This window comes from Pseudopipra pipra, chromosome 1, assembly GCF_036250125.1.
Source record: "Pseudopipra pipra isolate bDixPip1 chromosome 1, bDixPip1.hap1, whole genome shotgun sequence".
NCBI classification, from domain to species: Eukaryota; Metazoa; Chordata; class Aves; order Passeriformes; family Pipridae; genus Pseudopipra; species Pseudopipra pipra.
In genome coordinates this window covers 109486628-109513800 of record NC_087549.1, presented here as the reverse complement: position 1 = coordinate 109513800, position 27173 = coordinate 109486628, and the positions used below count along the sequence as shown (strand labels likewise).

Below are 27173 nucleotides of genomic sequence, written 5' to 3'. Positions count from 1 at the left end.
TGGCAGTAGCATTATTTTTCATTTATTTAAAAAAAAAATTCACAACTTTCTCTTAATGAAAAGCAAACTGGAATCTGTGCCTGAACTCTTACTCTAAACATACCAAAATAAGCACAGAAAAAGTCAAGTTTAGACTGGAAACATCTGTAAAATAAGGTTTACATTGCCATAACAAAAGCTGAGTTAAAAGAGAACAAATGAAAATATCCATCAACAACCATCAATATTCTCAAAGATTAAGAGGTTGTGAACAAAATCCCGATCTCCATTACGTTTTCTTCAGTTGGTTAGAAAGAACATGAACTATAAAAAGTCATCTAAGAAACTGCAGAAACCTTGCTAAGGGGAAGAGAAAGCCTTGAATTTCTCTTACAGACTTCTCATTCCTTCTCAGTAAAACAGAAGTGAGGAACATTGACCACACAAATGCGTAACTGGACTACTCTGATAAAAAACGTATTGCGGCAATTCAGTTACCTGAGAAAAACAGATACCAGTATTAATACAGAAATCTTTTTAAGTTCTCAAATAACATTAAAATTACCCATTACACTTTGAAATACGTGATTCCAGTGAGTAGCCAGAGATCTAGAAATACATGTTTCTGTATTAAAAGTGATAAAAATAAGCAGAAAGGTACCTGAAACAATAAAAGGCATTTTTAGCTGGAATGTGTTTTGCTATATGCTACAGGAAACTGCATCAGATATGACATTATACTGAATCTTGTAGTGGTTCCAAGCAGTATAATGGTACACACTGTTAAATACACACACTTGACCAAATAAATAGTCAATCTGCCAGAATAGTTAACACAGGAAGAAATCCACATTTTTTCTTAATGTAAACAGCAAGGTTTCTAAAAGACGTTTTAATTTTAAGCATTATTATATTTTTAACATTACTGCATGCAACACTGTCGAAGTTTTATGTCTTGTGCATCACTAGGCAAGAAACGGTAAGACACTTGGAGAGAAATTCTCAAGTCATTGAGTCTAGTGCTGCACAGCCTCAGTAAACTGCGCACCTGGACAAGACAGATGTTTGTATATAAAAGGCAACTTTATATACCCGTAATCCTCTGCACAAAGATCTGACCCTCACGTTTTAAAAGGCACAGGCTTTTAAAAAGGCTAGAGTGAGGGGCACTTAAAATGGAACGTATTATTTACCTGATTTGAAGAGCTGCCTTTAAAAGGCAGCTAGACAACTGAACTGCAAGTCCTGCCAGAAAGCAAGAACTCTCCCCACCATCATTTAAACACTTGAAAGATTTAGGCTTGTCTTATTGCATTTGCATTTCAGAGAAACCACCTGCTGGAAACAATAGTTTCCTTTACCCTGTTTTTTAATCCTAAGTAACAGGTGAAGTGAAAAGCACTAATAAACAGCTGAATGACCACATAATTATTTCTTCATTGAATCCTTACTCTTACTTAAACCAAAAGTTCAAGTTATTAGTAGAATGTGAATGTTATAGGCATCTGAACACAAGTGCAAATTGGTTTAGACTTTTGAAACTGTTTTTGTACAAAAGCAAGAAAATAGTCTTTGGTGTAGGCTCATGTTGTACAATCCAAGTATAACAACATCAGTCAAAAATTACAGGAAACCCTTAACTTATCTTCTGAAGTAGAAGAGCCCAAAGCTCAAGTGATCACACTGATTTATAGGCAGAGAGCTCTTCCAGGTGGCCTACATGGCCTTTCACTACACTTACATAGCCACTATCATGCTAAATATGATAAATTTTCAAGCTTTCACTGTCCTTTCACAGGTGGAAAGGACAGTGTCCCCACCTGTGCTCAGATATTAGCAGATTGCTTAGATGTGTGCAACCTGGAGCTGCCTTGAGACAGTGATGCAGCCTGCATCTCCTAAGAGTCACCAACCAACACTCAAACAAATGACTCTGAGAGGAGGAAATACTGGACAGAACACTCTCCCCACTAATGGCCCCAGTTTTAAGCTGGCAGTTAGGAATTAAATTTCCAGATGCCTTTTTAGTAAAAAGCAGAAGTGTACCTTTGGCACCTGTTTCACAACAAGAAGTGCACGCAGTCCTGGAATGTTCTGACTGAGTTTGCTAGATGTTAACTTTAAAATTGAAAGCTATCAACAGCTAAATTTAAAAAAATAAAATTACACAAAAAACCAAAACCACACACAAAACAACACAATATCAAAACACATTGAAAAATAACACTCCTCTTCAGTATTTTTTTTTCTCCTAGACTGCTATCCTTACACCTGTGTTTCCACAGGAAACTGCTGTACCTGGTATAAAATTATTCCACTAAACCATCCTGTTTCTTACTTTCCAGCAAGGGCATACTTGTGTCTCCCTTATCCTTTTCATTTGCATCTCCATTGTCCTCTAATTGCCCCAATTTCTGATGGGCAAATGTGTAAGTGTCATGGTCTGTGTCCATCAGAGGTGGAGATTCCTCCTCAGTGTTAGAAGAGCATTTAATGTCTTTTCTGAAGGAGAATGGAGGCGGTGAAGGAGGTAAGCTACCCATGCGTCCATCAAAAGGCCGGTACACATCAACTTCTGGGGCAATTGAGCCATTAGACTCCTTCAGCAAGTGTCCATAGACCACAGCATCATCAATAACTGCATAGACATGAGACTCATTGTTTTGCCTCCCTTTTCTGAATAAGCTCTTTTTTCCAGGCATCTGGGTATTCACGTTAGCATTGTACACTCCCACCATGGGATTCTGGGTTTTCTTCTTCCTGTTACAGAGTTGAAATTGTTAACAGGTCAAAAACAACGTATCTGGTGTGTTTGAACTCAATAATAACAGCTTCTGTTTACCCATCCCAGCCACAGTGTCAGGCAGTCTCCCTGGATTAAAGGCTTTACTGGTAATCTTAGGAAAAATAGACTCTTGAGTCTAGACATGCTGTTTTAACAGAGCAGAAAATAACTTCACACCACCTGGTTACCCACTGCTGCTGTCTGACCCTGAAGTTTGCAAGATTAACTGCAATGGTCTGCCAAGCATTGGGGTCCTGGCTGTGCAGTGTACCACGTCCCACAACATCCACCGACATTAATAAGACCCAGCAACTACTCCTCACAAAACAAGGCTGAGTGTTATTGAAGATGAGACAGTGGGTCCCCTATAAAAGCCAAATGAACTTTTCTTGGTTATACTTTGAGTGACTGTCCCTAAATTGGAAAGAACAAAGGCCAAACTGAAGACTTTTAAGCCTGTATTTGTAAAGTCTCTCCTGTGTGGCAGGAAAATGTGCTCATAAGTGCTCTAGTCACCATATTGCATAAATTCCTTCCAGCTTTACAACTTCTGGACCCAACCACCTTGACGGCACTGAGAATACATGAAAGCCCAAGCTATCAATGACTTCAGACTCTGCTTGTATGAGTAATGTTACACATGTAAGCTTGGCACAACTCAGTTCTCACTCCAAGGACTCATCTCATAGAAAAATACTCCCACTTGATGCGAAAACTCTAGAAGTGGCTGGATGTTGTGTAGGTGAAAGAAAGCTCTTGGTATATCTAGGTAAGCTTACAGCTTGCTTGAATGAAGACTTGAATAGAGTCACACACAAAATCGCAATGAATGTAGCTATTGCGTGTCAGGGACTGCTGGAGTCCAACCAACACCTCACTTACAGTACAGCCAAAAGCCTGTACTAAGGTCAAGGTAAGCAGTACTCTGCAGGTTGAAGTAATGTGACTCCAGGAATGCTGCTCTGCTCTTAAGAGTCAGTCGGTTTAGAGTAAAGAAGCATTCCTGGAGTCACACTACTTCCACACCATTGCCTACCTAATGCTTTAGACCCTGGTTCAAGGGATCTATATCAACACATGAAACAGATGGCCAAGCAGCTCTCCCAAAATACCTTCTTTAACTGCTAAGTTACACACGCCAAATTATGAACTTACTTCTTCTTAACACAGCATACAGTCAGTCCAATAGCCGCAAGAACTCCGGCCCCGGCTACCACAGCGAGTATGATTCCTAGGTCTGCAAACAGACAAGATACAAGGACACTGAGCAAAAGAAAGAACACCCAGCTTTCTCCTAAAAGCTGCCTGGGTTTGAACCTCCTCAAGAGTTTCTACACATACCAGCTGCCTGCAGAGCAGCAGTTCCCAAGCCATGCTCACCACAGAACAACACAGGCCATTTCCAAGAGGTTGAAAGTCAGCCAACAACCAACTACTGCTGTTGGCAGTGGAGCACAACCAAAAACCCCAATCAACCCACCCACCTCCAAGAGTTTAATACAGCTCATGCACTGCTGAACTTGCCTGCAGCATCTCACATGCCTCTGGCTGAATAAGCAAGGAAGAGAAGAAAGTGAAGAAACAGAGAAGGATTCAACAGAAGAAATAGTGACATTTCAACAATTTCCCCTCAAAACCATCCCTTCCTCTGAAATGCACAGGTTGTGTTGACTTGGGGTTTTCTAGGAGTCATAAAATTGATTAGGAAAGTCCACACACGAGCAAAGAAAAATGCTGCATGTTTTAAAAGAAGTATACATTACAAAAAAAATTATTGAAGAATTAGAAATCAATTTGATACTCCTTCAGCTCTAGTCTGTGAATCCAATACTTCTATGGACAGCAGTCTCCCACAGGTGAAGAGGAAGTGCAAATGTGAAGCAAATTTAAATAAGCAAAGACTACTCTAAAAATGTCCCCCTCCCCCCCCCCCTTTTTTTTTTTTAACCGTTTATGTTTCAGGGAGATGAAAGAGAACAAGAACACAGATTTTGCTGTTAGCAGTCAGGGCCCACTCTCCACTAAATGGTCGGACCTGTCCTGGGGATGATTTCTTGCTTATGTGAACACTGAGATTAATTGAACTGCTAACATGAAGTGAGCACTACTTGGATGAATAAGTTTGCATAATCAAATCCCAAGCTTTTCACCAGGTCTGTGACCTTGGAAGGGAGAAAAATCATTTGATCTTATTATACATTCTGTCTGCTATCGCCAACTAAAAAACCTGAATTAAATTTAAAAAAATGAAATCTAGTCTTAATACCCCGATCCCTTCAATCCCCTGTGTAAATAAAAGAAAACCCATAAACATACCTCACCCCCTAGAAACCCCCACCACATTAAAATCCCTCCTTTCTCTCCAGCTCCTAGAAGTACCCAGCTGAAACTCTCAGAAGTTTTTGAAGGACAGACATTTTCAAATGCAGAACCTCATAAACCCCCCACATCCAAGGAGGACCACCATCCATTCCCGTTACCCCAAGGGAAAGCAAGGAAACAAGCAGAAAACAAATCACCACATCCTTACAGGACTCACCTATCTGCTTGTCAGCAAAAGTCACCCAGAACTCCAAGGTCAGCTGCATCTTGTCCACAGGTTTACAGTTGGAGATGTTTACCCAGAAGTTGTGGTACATATTTCGGGGATCAGGCAGAACTTCATCCTCACGGCGCACAATCTCCTCTGCCCCCGAAGTCTCCTCCTTTACGTTGATATAGGCACGGCCTGTCTCACAAGCAATACCCATGCGGTCCTTGGGGAACCCAAGGCGGGCAATTTGCTTGCTGGGCACAATGACGTACCAGGATATGGAGACATAGGGAGGTAAACCATAAGGCCAGTTGGGAGTCTGCAAGTGAACTTTGGCCTTTGGATTTGGACTCACAGTGAAAGAGCACTCATCTGTAGTACGGGAAAAGAATGAAAACTTAGTTCTAATAATTACAGTCCCCTCCTACATCAGTAACTATTACAACAAACACAGGCATATCTGCAGAATTTCCCATAACCATCTACCCAGAACATGGAGTGCAAAGTTCGTTCTTTTTTCCAGGAACAAACAACCTCACTGGTTCAGATACAGACTGATTCTAGCAATGGCTCCACGACTAGACTCTAAAGAATTGAACTCTTAATTTCTGTTTATCCATACGTGCTTTAACAAGCACATTGAGAAATTTATCACTGCACAACAAAATATACAAAATACCTCACCTTTAATATGTGGCACAAAAGACATTTTCAAATCTTGATGGTTAGACTCATTGATGAATCCTTTACCAAATGCTCTTAAGGTTATGGTGATATTATTCCTCATCTGAATCTTTTCAATGGATCCACCAGGACAGAATACACCAACATTCAGCTCTGTCTCTGGGGTGGCACTAACAATGCTGTAACTGTAGCTCCTGTTGCACTTCTGCTCTGGGACATCTCGGACATCTTGCTGGAGTTTCAAGGACGGAGACGTAACTTCTATGTTGATCAGATCGGGGGCCAAGAGCTTCCAAATAAACTTGTGCAGCTGAATCGGCAATTGCAAAATAGCCTTGGGCACCGAAAGAGAATAGATCTTCCTCTGACACCACCGAAGATCAACACAGCCTGCAATCACAAAAACAAATCTCAAGGGTTGTGTATTTCTTGCAGAGGAATTATCTAGGCACATACAGAGTACCGTCAGTTCTTCCTTACAGAACTCAGATAAGCACCTACCTGAGAAAATATCCCCTCTTAGAAACCTTTATCCAAACATGTATTGTTTGTATCTAAAGAGCTTTCCTTAACATGGTGCAGGACACCAAAGAAACAAATAGATACAAACATATTCAAAATTCCTCACTCAAGATACTACTTTTGCTATATCACTTGCTGACTGAGACGCTGCTACAGACTAGTCAAGGTACAGATACATACCTGAAATCTCTTTCTTTACCAATAGTTGAAAGCATTTAGGAAAATCATACACCAAGGGGACACCCAAGCAGCACAAGATGCATTCCTGATGGTCACCTCGGTCCTGAATTTTCATCGGCAGATTTATGGCTCTCAAGCTCTGTTTCCCTATTTCGCAGTAGCTAGCGAGAAGATTCTTAGGTGATTTCTGTCCTTTCCCTTCTGGGAACAGCTACACAGTTTCTATTTTTAAAGGCAGAATGATGTACTGAACAAGGTCACCTCCAGATTCATTCTACCCATCTAGGTGCACTGTACCCATCTGGCCCAGCTGGCCAATGCCCCGTTTCCAACCAAAATCTATTTCAAGCCAAAAGGAGAGAGAAGGTTTCACTGAGCCCTGGGGAAAAACATGCAAAAGCATTCCCTAGGCAACAACGTTAAGCCACTTTTGTCATACTTATGCCTTTTTCAGCCGTGATCCTCAGACGGGACAAGTCCTTGCACAGAAAGGAGATCCTGTAGACGGTGCCAGACGCTAAAGTCAAGATGCGGTCGCAGGTGCGAGGATCCTTACAGATCAAGCATACGGGTTCAGACATGAGTGGGATGCGGCCAGGCCACCGTTCTAAGTGTATTGTCACAGTCATGTTCCGCTCCTTGCTCAGGTCAACCAAATGGGTGACATCTGCAACGAAAAACATCCCAGAGCAGTTACAGGCAAGAAGTGTGGTGTGAAGCAGAACTTCATCTCTTCTCATCCCATTATACGAGCAGCTGTTACAGCTATTTCTATATCAGCTAAGATATTTACTTCTTTCCAACAATGTAATACGAACTCAGGAGGTATTGTATCACTCTTCTAATGTAGAGGTTTGAGCCTTTCCACACGCAAAGCCCATTTCCCTCCCCCTTTCCAGCTAAAGCAAGCTAATACATATGCTAAGCCCCATGTGTGGGCAGCTACAGCAAGTTGGAACAACAAGGGTAAACATGAATGGCAAATACCTTCTCCCATGTAAGTTAAGGGCAGTTGCAAATACTTAGAACATCTGGAAGGAGGAAATAAAAGGAAAGAGGAAAAAATGCAAGGTTTTGGGTCACAGTGTAGTTCACAAAGATTGACTATCATGTGGAAAGATAGATATTGCATCCACCAACAATCTGATGCTGTTAACAAGCCACGGGTCTCTAATGTCAAAGAAAGCAACCTGATATAGTGGAAAGTATCCCTGCCCATGGCAGGGAGGGTTGGAACTGGATGATCTTTAAGGTTCCTATCAACCCAAATCATTCTATGATTCTATAAAGAATAGGGGAAAAAAAATTTGAAAAAAAAATACATACACACACACACACATACTCTATTACTACTCTTCATTTTCTGATTTTAGCTTTACCTATGGATCTCAAAGTCATACACAAAAGGTGAATAAACAGCTTTCTCCTGTGAGGGAAACCAGACACACACAAAGTGTGGTCAAACGAAGTTGTCCAAGTCATTGGACAAGCACACAACCAAGCACAGAACCTAAGATTCCTCCACAAGGTTACTCATTCTTCAGAACACTTTTTCCTGCAGCAGCCAAACGCAGCAAGACTTAGATCAAGAAGTCATTGTGACTGCAAAGAGCTACATTTTCTTCTTATTTAATGACAAGCACCACAGACAGCTGTGGAATATCCAAATGTTTGGGAAGCTTTGAAAATATGCAGATATCAATGCATTTTTAATAAGAGCAATGTTGCAGATGGGAACCTGAGGGCTGAATTTGAATCTTTGATAGAACTCACATAACTACAAAATCAATCATGAAATCCTATAAAATCCCTAGAGAAACCACTGTTGTCTCTTAAATCCACATGGTTTATTACTTGCATTTCATTCACGAAATGACAACCCGTTTTTAATTTTGTAGGTGATTATCGTCTTGTCTACTGGCCATAAATATATTAAAATTCTTCTTGCTTTGCAAAGTAGAAGGGAAATAAAGCTGATTAACTGAATACAACGTTTTCATTCTGTCTAGTTTCCAAGATGCAACACACAATAAATGTAAGCAAACACGATTTTGTTAACAACAACTTTGTGAGGATTTACTGTTCATAAATGGAGCCAGGCTAGAGAGACAAAGGATGGAGGACTGCAGTGGTGAAATGCTACAGACCCTTTCTGGATATGTGACTTCAGGGCACAGGCCATTCAAACTTTATTCCTTCTAAAATCACTTTAAAAGCCTCTAAGTAGCTCCTGTCACAGTGGTGGTCAAGTGTGGACCTTCCTCCACCTGCTCTTCTGCACTGAGTGCACCTTGATTATTAACCTCCACCCTGAACTGAGGTCAGAGCTGATAAGTCAGGGAATAAATCACTAGCTCATTACCTAGCCAAGCCTTTTATATCTGTTTTTAGATAAATGCTCTGATATTACAAGCTACTGTGTTAAACCAATCTGACTTTCAGGCTAGAAAAACAAACAAACAAATTATTTTCTTAGTGTAGAGAAAGAAACAAAGAACATCCAAATATGTAGGAGATATTACTAGTGGAGTATCCTGCTGACAACTTCTGTGCCTATGTGACTTCTTCACACCAGATTATGTTCAGGCAATCAAAATAAAACTCAAAGGAAGAAAGAAAGGAAGGAAAGAAATGCACACCGATGCCATTAGTATTACAGAGACAATTTTCCACATCTCATTTCACCAGTTTATGCTACAGATCTTGTTACCTACCATGACAGCAGGTTTCACCTTGTTAAACACAACTGCTCATGTTGAGAGCAGGAAATTGGGCTCACATTTTATGATTGGCCTTTAAAATGTTGAATCTTACATCTGAAAGTAAAACTGTCCAAACGAGCTTGAACTTGATTTCTTTACTGGAGAACAGGCAGCCACATGTAAGCCCAAACAATTCCAATTGAGCAGCTACAGTCCATGCCTGATAGCTTGATCAGACTCTCAGGAGGAACACAGTCTATACAACATGCAAGACCTGATACTCCAGGTATTAAAGGCATTTTTCAATTACATGATTCAGATGCTGGAAAGAGAAAGGAGTCTCAATTTACAAGCTTACAGGATAAAATCTACAAACAGAGCTTCATACTCCATTGCAAATTGCAAATTTCAGCATCACTGCTTGCCTTGCTGTAGTGATGGTCAAAGGTACAAGGGCAGTAAAACAGGCCTCAGTGTTGCTTGGCAACCCACCTCCTTAAACTCACAGAGGGACCTAAGTTCAAGGAAAATAACAAAACAAGGAGTATTTCTCTCCCTTTTGGTGCTCAGTCCAGGTGTCTGCAAGCAAAAGCAATAAAAGGTACTTACTCTCATCAAGCTGCGGATGTTGAACGATGACTTGGAAGAGCAAGCGAAGGATGCCTGGGTTCTGGGCATCCTGATCACAGCCCTGCAGGGACATGTTGAAACTGCCAGCAATATTGGCAGGCTGGCTGTCACTCAGCTTGAACACCTCCGGGTTGCTGGGGGAGCCAGGGATGTAGTACTCTACCCTCTCCTCTTTCCTTTCGCAGTTGGAGAGGCTGTAGTTGTGGAAAAACACACTTGCTCTCATGCTTGAAGGAACCACAAACTGCCACGTCATGAGCTCATCTTCTGGAAAGCCCAGTGGGTAGTTGGGGGACATCAGGGTGATGGAAGACTCCCCCTTCAAAATGGATTCAATTATGCATAACCCTAAAACATGGGGTAGGAAGAAGAAAATATACAAAACAAGTTCAATTTAATGAAGACACACTGACATATCTAGCAGCCCAGAGGCAGAGCATTTTTTATTTTTACAGTGAGATCATCCACTTCAGCTACAGGTTAGTTTATTATAAAACCCTCAGACTAAAACATATACTCAAGTTGATTCTTTTGTCTTCAATTACAGAAAAGATAAGGAATATATTAATGCTGCATTTTCAGTTTAGTGGGTTAACCTTTCGAGCATATAGACAGACAAGCCTTTATTCTTGGGAAAAGAAAGATCCTAGTTCGTACTTCTACTCTGGGCTTTGCAAGAGCAAACATGCCACTTGATAACTGCTTCTGCTCCAGCAGGTTTTGGGAAACAGAAGATGTGAGCTTTTATACCAGAATGGAGCAATCTTTCCTAAAACCTCCTGAATCTAACAAAAAGCACACCAACACAGAGCCTCAAAAAGGCGTGATAAAACATGAATATGAACCATGGAGTCCATGTAATACATTTGGATGACTCTTCCCAGCATGAAGTTGGGTACACAGAGATTATGGTCCTGCTCTAGGACTCCTGGGGTCATGTGCAACTGCAAGGAGTGCCAGGAGTTACAAAAAAACTCATGTTCTAGAAGCTCAAACCAGGACTAAGTTCCTTTTATAGTTGATAGCAACAACTGCAAAATTCAAGTATAGAGGAAGAACACCTCCCAAAGAGGATTTGTCATGAGATCACAAAATAACCCACTGATTGGTAAATAATATTTCAGGTATTTTAGGAAGATTATTACCCAATGTTTTGTGTTACTGTGCAGGTTGAAACAGATAACTGTATTTAAGTAGCCTCATATGCCTCCCAGGCACTGCTTCCCCTTTTCCCACATTCCTTTCCTGAAGAAAAGCATTGGTTTGAGGCTCCAGAAGTTAAGAAAGCTTTATTTATAAAAAAGCAAGTCCAACTACACACCACAACCATTAAAAAAACTCCCTTGGCTTATTTGAATTATGCTACCTAGTCTCACTGAGCTGAACACACAAAACCAAGAGAGCAGGTATGTCAAAGTTTTAGGAAATTTAAAGAGATTGGAAATGAATAATCACAGGATTGTGATTATTAGGGTTGGAAGGGACCCCTAGAGATCACCCGGTCCAACTTCCCTGCCAAGGCAGGGTCACCTCGGGCAGGTGACACAGGAACGCATCCAGGTGGGTTTGGAATGTCTCCAGAGAGGGAGATTCCATGACCTCCCTGGACAGCCTGTCCCAGTGCTCTGCCACCGTCAATGAAAAGAAGTTCTTCCTCATGTTGAAGTGGAACTTACTGTGTTTTAGTTTATGGCCATTGCTCCCCATCCTATCGCTGGGTACTATGGAAAAGAATCTGGCACCCACTGTTGAGATATTCATATGCATTAATGAGATCCCCTCTCAGTCTTCTTGTCTCTAGACTAAATAGACCCAGCTCCTGCAGTTTCTCCTCATAAGAAACGCTCCAGTCCCTTAATCTTCTTTGTGGCCTTCCACTGGACACTCTCCAGTGCACCAAAAGGAGCAACAGAACAGTCTTCATAATTATTAATCGACCAAACTAAGATATTTTGACTCCAGAAGAGCACCAGCTTACCAAACTAAAAATTATACAACAATAGCTTCCAGAAAAGATGAAGTGGAAGGGAGTTAGGGATAGCAGCACCAAAACTAGAAGGTTAGCTGAGAAGAAAGGTTTAAATAATTCAATTACAGTGCTCCATACTTACTTTTTATGGAAGTCCTGTTAGCTATGCTGAAGCCTGAGGTGGTGAGGGACGAGTCCCATGGGAGGTGCAGAGACATGACAACTCCTCCCAGCAACTTGACACGAGACACTGAGCCATTCCTGCAGAAGGTGCCAATGTTGACCATAGTGTTATCAATACAGCTGTTGATGTTGTAGCTAATGAAATCTGAGCACGTCTCTCCTGGTTCAATCTGCCTTAGCCACGGGGCAGAAAATTTTAGTTCGAGTCCAGCTTTTGTACTTGCCTTCACGTCCCAGATGTAAGTCCTGTTAAGGCGGGGCAGCTGCATTGGGTAAAGATAAACATCTCCAAAGGGACATGGGCCTGACACACAGTCTAAATGGAGAGAAGGAACAGCCATAATACACTCTGGAAACCATTCAAGTAAACAAGGAATTTGACACTTCTTCCTTGCAATTTTCACAAGTTTTAGGTTGCACTTAAATTTTCTTCTACGTGCACTAAAAGACACTCCTGTAACACGGTCACATGTTGTCTCTAAACAGGTCTCCCATAGAACAGACAGGATAAACCTGCTTTAGTTGGGCTGACTACCAGAAGGGTTTCATTGTCTCAAGTATTCTGCCTTGTTTGCTGAAGAATTTAGAAGGTATTTAGTGAATAGGGTAGAGTCTGAATGAGCAAAAGACAGAAATGCAGTGTAAATAGAGCTGGAAATCACAGACCTAGAGAATTCATTTTATCCCACCTCGCTCAGAGAATTCCTGTCAAATCATTCATTGCTAAATTTTCTACTGCTTGCAATAAACTGTATTTCTGTTTCCTTGGTGCCCAGATGAACAACAAAAGCAACTACCCCAGGATTCTGAGGAGAACCTAGAAAACTTTAATCTGAAGAATCCTAATGAATGATTGACATTCAAAATAAGCATACCTTAATCTATGTCTAAGCTCCAACTTAAAAGAAGAAATATCACAAGTGTATCTTGCAAATATATCATGAGATATTGTGAGCATTACTATTTGCATGAATCATATGAGTAAAATTCCAAAACACAAACAGAATTGTCCTTGAACACTATCCCAAAAATAATGATGTTACTAAAGACTGAATGGCCAATGCAGTTTGGGATCTAGTTGTGAAGTGGCATGTGTTCATGACATTAAAGAGTACATACACCAGGGATAACATTCAAAGTAAATGAAGCTTTAGCTACACTTCCAAATTTTCAGTTTCTTGTCTTCAGTGACATTCATCAAATATAAAGAAACATGTGCATGTCTTCAATGTTTCTGTCGTCCTTATAGATACACTCAAGCTGTTCATCAAATACATAATATATTACTGTAAGTGTTCAGAGGCTTTTGCCAGGGGGAAAAAAAAAAGATTCTTCGATGGGTTTATAAATTGTGGGAAAAAGAAAAGGCAGAAAGGAATTGGCACAACAAACTACCATTTAACTGCTTCCAACACAGCCAAATTAACATTAATTCTGCCAGCTGCAATACAGACTTCTTTAACTTGCATAGTTTCAGTAATTCAAGGTTACTTATCAGTGCTTAAAGATTTCTTCTTACCTAACATTAGGTGGATATCTTAATACAGTAACCAGAAAGAAGGGTATGTGGTTTTACTGGAGGAAAATTACCACTGGGGGAAAATTAAAAAAAATCTGTATCTTACCAATATTTTTCTGAATTTCCATGATGAAATACTTCTCTGGAGTACTACAAGTGAAGGTAAAAGTCACATTCTCCCCAGGCTTTATGTTGAGTTCAGACCCGATGACACTTTTAATGCGCATTTTACAGCTTGGTGAAACACCAGGTTTCAGTTTAATTGTAACCGTGGTGTTGTCCACTTTACGAAGAGAGATTGCAAAGGAAGCTAAGAAAGAAAAAAAAACAGATATCAGAGGTGTTTTGTTACTATGAGGATCACCAGCCTTTCCCCACATCGCCACAGATGCCACAGTGTCCAAAGGAATACTAGCATCCACATCAGGAGTCTCTAGTGTTGTACCAGTAGAAAATGCCTTGGCTCTGTCAGCACAGACAACATAGAAATATGCTTGCTGTATGTGCTTAAGAAAGGTATACAGGGAATTTGTGCAGAAACAGTTCTGCTCCAATTTACATTCCCTAGTGTAATTTACTTCACACTTAAAAAGGGGCTCAGCTATTCCTTTCAAATTTTTGTTCTCCTGACTTTGGCTTTCAGTCTGTTATCACACAGCCTCCTTAATTTCTGAAGGTACTCATCAAGTCATGACTCAATTTAGGAAGTTTACTCAGTAGCCAAACAACAAAACAAGACTCAACTTCAATCACACACAATGAATCTCTGGGTTCACATCAACAACTACTGCAGCCCAAATGAGGTATTCCAGTGATACCAAAAGGACATACCAACAGACATTTATATCCATGGCCATAGCTCTCTCCCACCCTCCTCACCTTTCACAATTTATTCCCTGAAGGTACAGGATGTCCACGCAATGCCCTCACCAGCACTGAAGGCATCTGTGGCCTAGGATACCTCCTCTCTGTCCCTGACATGACCATCACTGACTTAAAGCTTTTGGGAAATACTTCACAGATTTCAAGCACTACCAGATGCAGCAGCAGCTCTCACAGGAAATACTGGAGCCACAGAATAAACTGCTTGTTGAATAATTTTTTTACGGTAGCAGTTTATCAACAAACAGATCAAACCTGACTGTCTTTTAAAAATATATACCCAATACAAGACACCGAGGAGCACTGACTGGACATTCAAGATGACTAGAAAAGTTATCAGCATCAGTTGGATGCTCAGTAAAGATATACCCCAGCCTTGGCTGAAGCAAGTAAAGTTTGCATTGAAGTCAACCATATCCCAGCCACAGGTGAAAATCTGAAGACAGGTCAGTCGATCAGTTTTCTACTACTTGTTTCAACTGCTCCTCCTTCCTTATTTCAGTGTCTGTAAGATACAATCATAGTGTCTACAGCACTTGTGCTTCTAGTGTATATATAAAAAAAAATGTACATAAAAAATAATAAGAGATCTAGAAATAAGGTTACTCCAAGTTCTGTTTAAAAGCATCTGTTCCTCGAGTGGGACATCACACAGGGCTGCATGACAAAGCACTGCCCATATGCCAGGTTGGGAATCCTCTTGCTTGTTAACCCCAAGAAAGAGAGATTTACCCTGGCAAAATTAGCAGTGCAGTACCCTGAGCGAGCCTCTGAAGCCATTCCCATTGCCAGGCAGCATGCCAGGAAGGTGTAGGAGAACAACTGGCTCACAAAATCACACCTGCAAGATGCCCCAGGCTCTGCCCAACTGTTCACCATCCCTTGAGCACCAGCACAGTCCATGCCAGCTGCTACTGACACAGTAGTGGTAAGGAGGCTGGCCAAAGCCAAGAGACCTGGGGACTCACTTGGTGGGGGTTGTGGGGAGGGAGGCTGAGCAGACCATGGGAATCCTTGATCAGCAGAGCCCTCTCATGGCAGATGAGCATGCCAGAAACTCTCAACAAACATGCCCACCCAACTCAAAACTTTAGCCATTGAAGCTGCAGAGAGAAGCTTATTGCATTAGTGACTCCATTTCACACAAAACCCACCTGTTCTATTTAAGAGAGGTTTAAAAACTCTCCTGATTTTTACAGCGTTCTCACGTTTCTCCAGGGCCTGACTTTTACTGCAGTGTTTGGCAAAAGTCCTGAGGATTTATCAGGGGCTATTGCCCCTCCCTGCCACTGGGAACGTTGCAGTTCCAGGTTTGTCAACATCAGGTATCAAAAATCTCATGGCTAAAGAGAATAGGGCAAAATAGAGTATTCAAAGAGGCACTCCATCAAACTTTTATTTGAGTTTTGTTGGTCTTTTTGCAGCCTTTCTAGCTTGGAATCAAAAGACTTAGCAAGCCCCTGAAACTGCCTTACCTATCTGCCTCCAGGATCAAAGACTTTAAATGAAAATCTCAAACACCACGAGGCTTGCCAAATTGCTGCACATACTTTTAACCTCAAGTTTACCAATGCTCTGAAACCATTAGTGAGAACCTGGTCACTGAGTAACTTTCTTACAGCTTTTAGGTGATGGGACAGTACTCTAATCCGAGAGCCTACACTGAATTCTCCTGCCTCTTCCAAATGCCAGCACACTTTACATCTGGGTTTTTGCCTTAGAAATGCTTTTGCAGAGGTTTTCAATCTGGGTTTCCTGAGGAAAAAAGACGACGGTATAGTCGTCCTTCCAAGCACACAGGGGACAATTGCAGGGGCAACGTCCATGGGGTGGGGAAAAGAAGAGAGTAAAGCCAAGCAAGCAACCAGTGCTGCTCTTCCTCATTCTTCAGGAGGAAGCAGTCTTCAGAAGACAAAGTGAAACTACTTCCAACGTAGCCCAGAGTTTTGTTTCCCATAACACTGGACGCTTTTGGGGGTTATTTGGGGTTTTTATTTACCACACTTAGTGCACAGAATACCTTTTGACCAAGATGGTCACCATTTTTCTGATGTTTAAGTCACCCTGATATGAAGTGTTAATAGCATAATACCAGTAATTAATAATTACAGACAAAAGAGGCTTCTTTCTTGCATAGGATAACTGTCATACTCATCTACAGTTTTTAAGTATTACTAAAAAGTCTGTTTCTAATTTCCTGGTCAAACAGTTATCACTATTCCTCTTCTCATCCCTGGGATAGCACAGCCAGACAACCAACTTGGGAGGACAGAGAAACACACCAGGACCACTAACAGCTAGCACTTCTGCACCACATGCTGATGCCTGGCTCTGATTTTTAGTCATGAGGATTAAGTATAAGCATAACCTTAAACACATGACTAGTTTTAAAACAGAACAAATACACACTCTGACCTGAAATAAGGAGTAGGAATTTTTAACATTTTGAAATAAGCAAAGCCTGCTTACAAGGGTCAAAACAAAGTATCCCCAGCCCTTGAAAGACCCAAATTCTGCTGCCTGGACTTTTTTTACCTCCTTCCCTCTCCTCTTGCTGACTTCATGACCATATAATCATTCTCCATTTGATCCCTCTGCAAGAATATAAAATATTTGTCAGCTCAGTATCACTTTCCAGCGTGGATGTGACCCATGCCTCAGCTTTCCTAAACAGGACCTGAGCAAAATCACAGAAGTGTTGTAATGAACAGTATATCATCATCCCAATAGGCAACAAGGATCAGATCTCTACCAAATTAGGCTCAGCAAAGCTGTCTGCTAGAAGCCCACATGAAGACATACACCTTTATTGCATAAACAAACAGCTTCCACAGATGAAACTGATAATTTTGGCTAAGAAGTAAGAGTGTAGTGCTGTAATGTCAACAGCAGCCAGCTAAGGATGTGCTAAGATACATTAGACTATCAAATCTAATTTTCATACGAAAAATAGAAGAATCATGCAGAAATTATATCCAGTGATCCCAAAGTCACTAAAAATAAATGAACAAATGGCTAAAACACCCAAACTACAGCCACACACAAGCAGCACAATAGAGACATCTCTGTTGGAGAGCTTTTATGAACACAAGTGAGTCTCCTCATGACTCACACTAATCTGTCTTTGTCTATGATTCCCACTGCATGCCTTTTTATTAGGATTACTGGTAACTGGACATGTTTCTTCAAAAGAAGCCATTTCCACACCTCATTGCTGCTGCACAGGGATGACACACAGGATATCCAAACCAACAAGATGAAGCATTGCCAAGATGGATCTCATCTTTGTCTACACAACAATGGAATTGTTGGGCTAGAAGATGTCAGAGATGAAGCCTCCAATTCCAAGCTGGTTCACAGGCTGATGCAGACAGCTGATCTCACCCTATTTTTCTTTTCCTCTAAGCAATTACAGTTTTGCAGCCTGCATTGGATATTTCTTCAAATGCCCTAATCTCAATTTGCACCCTCCCTGCCACAGCTGGATTCTTCTATTGCTCATGCTCATTTAAGAATGCACCTTCACAACAGCTGTGTCATTACAGCATCCCTTTAGAGGGGAGTAATGCCCCTCTCCACACAAACACAGCTTGGCTAGCTTTTCTTCAACAGTATCATATTTCCAAACTTTTCATCAATGTTATTGCTCAGAGCTCTCCCACTGGGGTTAGAAACAAACTGCATAGTGTAAAACAAGTTGGATTACTCCAAGGAGTTTAGCCCAAATTTACCTACTGTGTTTGCACCTGACACTAATCTTATAGTACTTTTAATACGTATAGATAAATGCCAAAAGGACGTTTTTTCTTTACAGGACAGAGGTGCAATGTAGAAGACAGCTGGCAAGTAGTCAAGCCAGTGGCACTCACAGAGAGTGTGCATAAGTATGTACAATCAAAGGACTTGGCAGAACAGAAGTTTTTATGGCTATGTGCAGTGCCTTGCTAAACAAAGCAGGAGCTAGAACAGAGTCCAACTAGTTTTAGCTAGACAGCTGCATTTCATTGCAGTAATTTATCCATAAGCATCTATGGATGGATTAAAACAATCAAAAAAATACCAGACAGACCAAGAAAACAAAACCCACAAAAGTCACCAACCACAAAATCCCAGATATTAATTTAGCCCAAAATTATGTACAAAACCTCTTGGATTTCTCATTCTGGTTAAATCACAGCCTTGCTCCACTACAGCCATTTTTAATAAAAACCAGGTGGATGGGGCTGACTCAGATACCACTGATGAGCTGGCAGCAGCTGGAGGAGACAGGTTGCTGTGGAAGACTAGTAGTGGCAACACTCACTCCGGATATGAAATACCTCTTTCCAAACCCTAGTTCTGCCTGAAGGGGATCTGAACCCATGAAACCAACACACCTCTCCAGAGAACATTGCAGCACATTGTGCCACAACCTCGGGACAAGGATAGCATTGGGAAGTTGTTAGCCTCTACAACTTGGAAGGCTCTCCTGGTAAGTTCACCGCCTCTTCTGAGCCCCTTCAGGGATGCTGACCTGCAGGCACACTTATAACCTGCTGAGGTTATTCCACTACACATAATCTACTGCAAGAGTCACTGCAAGATGGTGGCAAGCAAGGGTACAACTCAGTAACACAGTAACCCAGCCATAATCTGAATTATTTCAGGTCCAAACCAAACCAACTCCTCTCCCTGATCTATTGGATAGCATCAGATCAAGAGACAGCAGCATCAGCAAGACACAAGCAGAACAATCCATCCAAAACACCCTTCTCCTAGCTAAGCGACCTCAAGGCTGTGATGGGGATCACTGGCTCAAGTTCCCACATCCTGGACAAACACCCCAATGGCTCAGCTAAGATATATACAAACACCTGCGCCTGACCATCTATTTCTGCATCACCTCCAACACAATTCCCTGCACAGTTCACTCAGATTTGCCAACAACACACCAAATAATATTTAAAAGAGTAAACATCTCCCTGCTTTGCCAACTCAATCATGTTGTACCTGTCTTATTGACTTCTTCTTTGACAATCCAAGTCCAACTCTCCAGTTAACTGCAGCACCCAGATGCCCAAGCACCATCCACTTCTCCAATCTCACCTGCAGTGTCCATCCAGCTAAGGGCAAAGTTAGTCAGGGACCCATACACTGCTTGGACTCCTCTAACCTACTGAACAGTGCTGAGAGCAGCAAATGAAAGATCACAAGCATCACTAAAAATTACAGCCAACCCTTCTTGCTGCAAGCTGCTGAAATCCTGTTTGACTTTACAAAGTGACCAGGTTTTCTGTTTACATTTAAAGTGTGAACTAACCACTCTCTCCAATGCAGGATGATCTCCTTATATTTGGACCTGTCTTCCAACATCATGCTTGTTTAGGATATGAGGTCCATATTTTGTGAAAAGGGTTGCTTTCAGGGAATCACGCAGAAAATTAAAGCAATAAAATCTGCAAAGCTTGTAAACTCCTACCAACAGATGCTGCCAATTGCTACTGTGCCATGGTAACCACCCACATTTCAGGAGAGGGCACTTGGGAGAGAATACCCATTCCTCAGACATCAGAGTACAGCCCCCTAATCTTCACTGATTATTTAAACTGACAAGACAAGATGGGACACAAAGGAGGTGAGATGTCACACATTCCCCTCCTCATCAGGGAGGAAGGGTGGACACTTCTGGCATAGTGATGTTACAAGCCATTCCAGCACAATTCACCAGAAAAGATCTGTTAGCACCCCAGGCCAACAAGCTTGCTCATTCAAAAGTTAATTCATTAATTTGTAATGCCTAACAGGAATAAAGTACCTATAGATTTAAAATAACAACAACAAAAAAAAGGGCCTATTTCTACCCCTTTCTCTAGAAGAAAGATAATTTGGAAGATAATTAAGACACTCAGATGACTTGTGAAAAAGAGATTTTTTTAAAAGAAACTTTGATTTTCACCAAAAGTGGGAAGGAAAGTCACTTTGTGATTTGGCAAGCTTAGCTGTAATTATGTAAAGGAAAATGTTGTCTCTGAGCTGCCCTTTCTTAATTATTATTTTACAGATATGAAGTTTTGTTGCTTCTGTAGAAGTGAGACACAGATCTGAGTGAACGCTGTCTGCAAGCTGACCACTAGCTCACATACAACATACAAAATGTACGACATGTGAGTCTGTACAACTTCAGAGAAAATGTCACACTGGCTCAAGGAACGCTGATACCACACAAGTCACTGCAGGAGCCTCCCTTGATCAAAGGGTGTTGCTTGCACAGTTTATTCCTACCTTGATGTAAGCCAGCAAGAGGACATCTTGGAGCATGTCTGAGCAGCTCTTCGGTCTTGGCTCCAGTTAACAAAGGAGTAAAAGCACATTTCACAATCAGGGTCCCTCCCACACCAAACATCCTGCTGTCAGTCTCTCACTTCTGAGGAACTTCAGATCACCCTTTTCACTCCTCAAAGTTTGCTCTCTCTCAGCTCTGCCCAGGGACCCAGAAAAGCCAGGGCCAACTCCAAAATGTCAGCATTATCATACCTCTCAAAATAAGAGTTTGCTCTGACATCAAATAATCACACTCACTTTGTTCCCCAAGAAATCAAAAGGCACAGCTCAAGGCAGGCTGTCCCATGGCATCCTTGTGAATGGTTGTTAAAAGGTATCCAATAGAACAGGCAAAGTTCAGAAAGACTTTTTCCCCTGTTACAGGAGATCGATTAAAAAAAATAATCACCTTCCTTGCAGTATTGGCAGCCTGGGCACTCAGAAGCAGACTAGATCTTACTAACATACATGAAATGCATGTCTCCTAAACACTATGGCACAATTCTTCAGCTGTCTCTTCCTAAAGGTCTTCCAGGACATCCCACCAATCCTGTCCACACTAGGCAGGTTCAGCTGCAGGCAGCAAACCCTCACCTCCTGCCACCAGCCCATACAGAAATACAAGATTTTGCCCTGACGTAACAGCCAGCAGCCAACAATGTACTGAGCACAGCCCAGCCCTCATCCTTTCCTTCACACCCTGCTGGCACAGGCAGATGCGAAGCAAGAAGAAACTGTATGGTCACACCTCCAAGAAATTAGAGAAGTTTTCAAGTCGAGGGATGGTGACACGGCTCTATCAGCCAAACACTACCAAGAGAGCACCAAAAGTCACCAGCTGCCTTACAGGAACAGGTTAATGGTTTGGTTCCAACAAACCAACTGTGCTAAGCAAGTGTGTCCTCCGCTCCAGAGCTGAGGTTTGACAGGGATACTCAGGCAGCATCAGGGAGTTGAATAATGTCCCAGAAACTGCTGGAAGTGTTTCGTTAAGGTGACACCTTTACCCTTTCCCCCAGGTGGGCAAAGGTTTATAAATTATAGAAATTATTAAAGGTGCAGATTTGTAAAAAGATTTTAACAGAAATTTACAATATTAAGCCAAAAAGAGCTCATTTAGATCAAAACTGGTATCCAAGGCCCATTTTCCCCATATCCTCTGGCCTAACACATGCTTTGCTGCAGCTGAGTCTTTCTTGGAGCTCTTGCGTGGAGACCAAGGCCAGAAAACATCCAAAGGGAGAGCACAGAAGACACCCAGATGAGAGCGGGAGAAAGGAGGACCTTGCTGCAGTAAGAAAACTACTGGCCAGCTCATTTCAGGGGTACAGCCCGCTCATGACACTGATGAGCAACACTCAGCTTCCCCCTCACAGCCCCAGCAATAACCCAGCACCACCAGCAACTCTGCACCAGCCACAACACAGAGGGGTACACAACTCCACACACATTCACTGCTCCTGTGTTGCACTCATCTATCACTGCCCAGAACCCAAAGAAGGTCATGTTTTGCTATCAGAAATTACAAAAAGCGAATGAGAAAGTGATCAATACAGGGAAAATGATGAAGAAGGAAAAGGGTTACTCACCCTTCGTCTACACTAATTTGCAAACTAATTTGCAAACACACCATATGCCTGTCACCCATAGCTGTAGCAGTCAACACAGGGAAAGCCAAAAGTGTCTTGACTTTGTTCTCAGCAATGATGGTTTCTCATTCTATTTCAAATATTAAAAAAACATTTCTGGAATAAGTAAGTGCAAAGTTGTTCCACCTCTGGCTAAGACTGGGGTGACAGTTTGGCAGCTGTGGAGCCCAAAGCTTTTTTATTTAACATATGCCTGTATAAATAACAATTAAGCTGGGTGATAAGGGTTATACCAATAAACCAAGCCCCAGCAATATTTATTTGTGAAAATACTGCTGCTGCTACATATTTCAAAAAGTAAAAACTTTTTTTCCAGTAGTTTTCCTCCTACTTTCTTTTCTATTTCAATATTATTTAAAGATAATTCATATAAGCAATTAACAAGCCTAAGCACAACTGACCCAAATGATACCCGATACCAGGTAGGGGAAAGGTCCTTCCTTTATTTCATAAAGCCTGATTTCTATCTAGAAACTCATGTTACAGTGTAGGAAGACAGAGAAGTTGTAATAAAAATGAGGAGGACAATCTTCTAGCCAACAAATAATTAATTTTCTCCATGTCACAGGTCCATGGTGGTACTCTGAATATGAGCTTCAGCAGCCTCCAATACTTCCACCTTGTTTCTCCCTTGACCAGTCCTCTGCCTTGAGCCAATGCCAAAAAATGAACCTTTTCAGCCTACTATCCTTTAATTATTTTTTGGCTGATAACCACCACAGCACGTCAAATGACAACCCCAGGCACAAAAAAGCCAGCCAGCCAGCTAAGGAGCCAGGCTCAGGAGCTGGCTCACCACATCAGGCTTCTTCTCTCTCAGGCCACTTCCCAGCCAAATGGCTGCTATTTGTGGGTATTCTCAGTTTTGCGCACGAGTAACCCCATGACCAAGAGTACAGCTGTTGGAGAAACTTCATTCACATCCGACTCCAGAGAGCACAACCTCACTGAGGATCTCTAGTGGAGGCACTCAAATTGGTGGTCATTTGTGCTGCTGTGGACAACAAGGTCAGCTCAATGTATTAATCCTCAAATATTTTCATGTTCCCACCACCTCGCATATCGACTTGAGCCTTCACATTACCTCTACATCCCTTCAGACTTACAGATGAACAAAAAATACACAAAGACAAGGTTCACCTGTTAAAAACAAACAACTCAAACCCACAAAAAAACCTGGAATTGAGAAAAAAAAATTAAGGGTATTTTCTGGTGGAGAATTTAAGGTAGTAGCACCAGAACTGAGACAGACTACAAACTAGAAATTTACTATAAACACATTGTTTTCTAGAGAGTAAAAACTAAGCACTCCAGACTGAAAATGGCAGGAGGTAAGCAATAAAAAAGTTACTAATGCACATTGGCTGTGGTCTTAAAAGAAAAGGTCTCAATCAAATGAGCAAACAATGATTCAGAATGGAAATGATCCAGCTTCCACTGACTTTCAGAGGAGAACAAACAGGCTAGTTATTTATATTCTGTCAGAACAGCAAAAAGACCCTGCTAACAGCTTGGGGTTTTTTTATTTTATTAAAGGAAGCAGCTTTACATATTAAGACTGACGCATGACTCAAATCAGTCGGTTGCCAAGAAAAAGTTAACTGGAGGGTACAAAGAGAGTTAACATGGCACTATCTGTAAATTCACTTATCATAACATTGATATTTTAAAGACAAAGCCCAAAACATATATGCAGATTTTATCACATTTATAAGGATACTTTAAATCTGAAATATTTATGTTTCATAGATAGAATAAAAAGTCTGATTAACATTATTATTACTGCTTCAAAGAAACGCATTTTTAGTTGGAAAACACATTTTCAAAGGTCAGATATGCAATACTTCATTCACACTCCCATGTCTACGCACAGCTATCACACCAAATACTTCTTTCTGTAGTTTTCCAGCTATAAGTTAACCAATCTTTCATTTGATAATTTACATTATGCATGAAGCTGCGTTTCAAGAAAACCTAAAAGCTCCTCTGAATAAAATGTGACCAGCCACGCTTGACCCACACGTTCCTACAGGATGGTAAGAACACCACTGTAATACTGTACCTACTAGGAAGTGGTGGAGGCAGACAGTGAGAGAAGAACGAACTTCACCAAGGATGACAAGAGACAGCTTTAGAGCTCACCAAAATTTGTAGCTGTCTCGCTAGAGCATCATCACTCTCCAAGAAGAGGCACATGTGCCCCATACACAGCCCATGTGCACACCCAGCCTAAAGCTGGCCTTGCTAAAAGAGAGGTAGCTGCAACTTGCAGCCAAAACACAGCAACAGCAGAGCCAGTACCAACATCAGCACCGGGGCAAAGGGAACTCCTTAAAAATTACAGACTACGTAGGGTTGTGGGGAAAAATCTTAACCTGAGCTATCTTGGGCTTTCAGGACAAACCTTTGCTCAGGGAAGTGTCCCAACTACAGTTTTGGTTGTGCAATAACAAAAGCAGCTCCCACTGGAATGAAGGACACCTCTAGGCATGTGAGATCTGCCAACAAAGCTGGGAAGGCACCAATCCCGCTCACACCACAGCAACCTTCAGCTTGCCAACCCATGCAGCATTGCCAATTAATGCAGCTGAGACTGAGCCACCTCTTTTTGGAGGGACTGGGAATTCACAAAGAGGAGGAAGGCACCGAGTTAGAGACTTGCAGAGGATGACAGAGGACCTGGCACACAGGAGCAGTGGTGCTTGTGCAGGAGACAGACCAGCAGGCAGAAGCATGCAGTAGGAAAGGAAGGGACTGAAGGAGGTAGGAAGAGGGGCCACCATCAGTGGCAGCAAACCACTGGGTCTATCAGTGATGTTTTGTGCAATTTCACTGTTAATAACTTTGCTTCACAGAGCAACTTCGGGGTTTGCCTGAGGGCAACGTCAGTGGCTGGGGAGCTCTTGCTCTCTGGTTCCTCCAGATTAAGCTAAGATCACGGGAAAGTCTATCTCCTCTGCTTCTAGTGCTGACCCATCTAAAGTTTTAAACATTTGTTTTCTCTGAAAACAAAACACAATTAAGCACTGCACAATAGTCTTTCTTTTTCCTTTAGAGAGGCAAATAGATGTCATTCACTCAACGCAGAGGCAATATATTAAATGCAAATATTTTATTTAAAAGACTACACAGCTTGAAACTTATACCTCAGGGCTGTCCAATTTCACAGTCAACATTTAGACTGTGTTGTTTATAATAAGAATGGCATGATCCCCACTTCAGAAGAACCAGAGCATTTAAAGATAATAGAAATGTTAAAAAGGCACAAATTTCATATCAGACTCTCAGTTATTCATAGTCACTGCAAGTGACACCAGCTATACTGTGGACAGAAGGACTCATACTTCAGGAGCCTTTAACAGGACTACTGATAGCAATAAAACAGACTGTTTAGACTTGAGGATGGGCATTTTTTGCAATCAAGCAGTTTTGGAAATTGAGGAAAACCCCACACACTATCCCTGTGTTCATAACTGGAATTCTTCTGTGGTCGCAGACAGGATTTAAGAAAATTATGCATGGTTTAGATACATGGGATTGCATCAACCATCCAGGAATTTCAAGAGATGCAGAGCTGGTAGTGAGCAGCAGCCCCCATCAAACTATCTGACCCGGCTGGGCATACAAGCCATTCCGTTTCCGTGCTTCCACAGTTCATCCATTGCTCTATATAAATAATATTCTCTTTGCTGAAAAGTTCACATGACTGCACAGTCCGACACAGAACACGGTCCTGAGAGCTTTTCCTCCCTACAGAGAATTCAGCTGCCCCTCTGGCGTCCAGGAAAAAGGACTTTGTGAAATTATTTGCATAACCAATACTCCAGCAAGCGAGGATATAAAGATCAAATCATTTATCTGGACAGTAGTTTCACAGAGAAAGAAAAAGAACGTTCAGACGAGGGGTGCTGAAACTGAACCCTAACCCTATCCCCGCTCCCACCCGCGTCCCCTTTAAACAACTAATAGTTATTTAATCAGTAGTAGCACACGGGGATAAAGGCAGAGTAATCGGTCTCCCGCCTACGCTGGGGCCAAGAAAAGTGAGGTCGGGCTCAGCCGCACACCGGGCGGGTCCCATCGGGCGTGCAGGGGGTGGCGGGGAGCCAAGGGTCGGGGTGATGGGGAGCCGAGCCAGGGGAGGCGGAGAGGGGGAGCTGACCCGAGGGTGGGGGTGATGGGGAGCCGAGTCGCGGCTGGGGGGTGCCGCCCCATCCCTGTCCCTGTCCCCGTCCCTACCTTGCGGCGGGAGGAGCTGCTCCGAGACGGCCAGGAGCGCGGCCAGGAGCACGGCCAGCGCCTGGCCCGCCGCCATCTCCCCGCATGGACCCGGCGCCGAGGCGGGCGCGGGTCCCCTCCGGCACCGCCGCCGCCGCTTCCTGCTCCACCTCGCACCTGGAGGGGCGGGCCGGGCTGGGGCAGGTGAAATCCCTCCTCTTCCTCCCGGGCGGCAGCGCTGGCTCGTCCCGGCCCCGGGCACTGCCTCCGCCCCGGCGCAGCGGGGTGGAGCCGGCTGGGCGGGAGTGCCGAGGGTGCGGGTCGTTGTCGGGGAGGTGTTATTCCTGCAGTGACACCGTGCTCTGAGCGCTTTTCCCTGCCCGTTCCCGGCATCATTAACGCTTACCGAAAGGCTTTCGACTTGTTGGTCACCAAGCT

General features: G+C 42.4%; 1 protein-coding gene across 3 annotated transcripts; it reads right to left on the bottom strand.

Annotated features, from left to right (window-relative positions):
- CDCP1 (CUB domain containing protein 1) lies at positions 1 to 27173 on the bottom strand. Of its 3 annotated transcripts, none has more exons than XM_064670343.1 (9): positions 26757 to 27173; positions 13793 to 13996; positions 12127 to 12483; positions 9995 to 10363; positions 7123 to 7350; positions 5982 to 6371; positions 5304 to 5669; positions 3920 to 4001; positions 1 to 2739 (listed from the first exon to the last, which is right to left on the bottom strand). In XM_064670343.1, exons 1-9 carry the CDS (start codon positions 26830 to 26832, stop codon positions 2289 to 2291), a joined length of 2523 nt encoding a protein of 840 aa, XP_064526413.1. In that variant the 5' UTR covers positions 26833 to 27173; the 3' UTR covers positions 1 to 2288. The 3 variants fall into 3 exon arrangements, with proteins under 3 accessions (XP_064526413.1, XP_064526422.1, XP_064526432.1); XM_064670352.1 differs by having other exon boundaries at positions 2650 to 2732; positions 3916 to 4001; XM_064670362.1 differs by lacking the exon at positions 1 to 2739 and adding an exon at positions 4289 to 4312.

What these genes read in the sequence shown, in the direction of transcription:
- CDCP1 (XM_064670343.1), bottom strand. Translation starts at nt 26,832, where the DNA reads ATGGCGGCGGGCCAGGCGCTGGCCGTGCTCCTGGCCGCGCTCCTGGCC. An exon ending in TTTTGTGCCACATATTAAAG is followed by an intron (nt 5,670 to 5,981) that starts GTGAGGTATTTT and finishes CCCGTACTACAG; the next exon opens with ATGAGTGCTCTTTCACTGTG. An exon ending in GTATGCTGTGTTAAGAAGAA is followed by an intron (nt 2,740 to 3,919) that starts GTAAGTTCATAA and finishes ACTCTGTAACAG; the next exon opens with GAAGAAGAAAACCCAGAATC.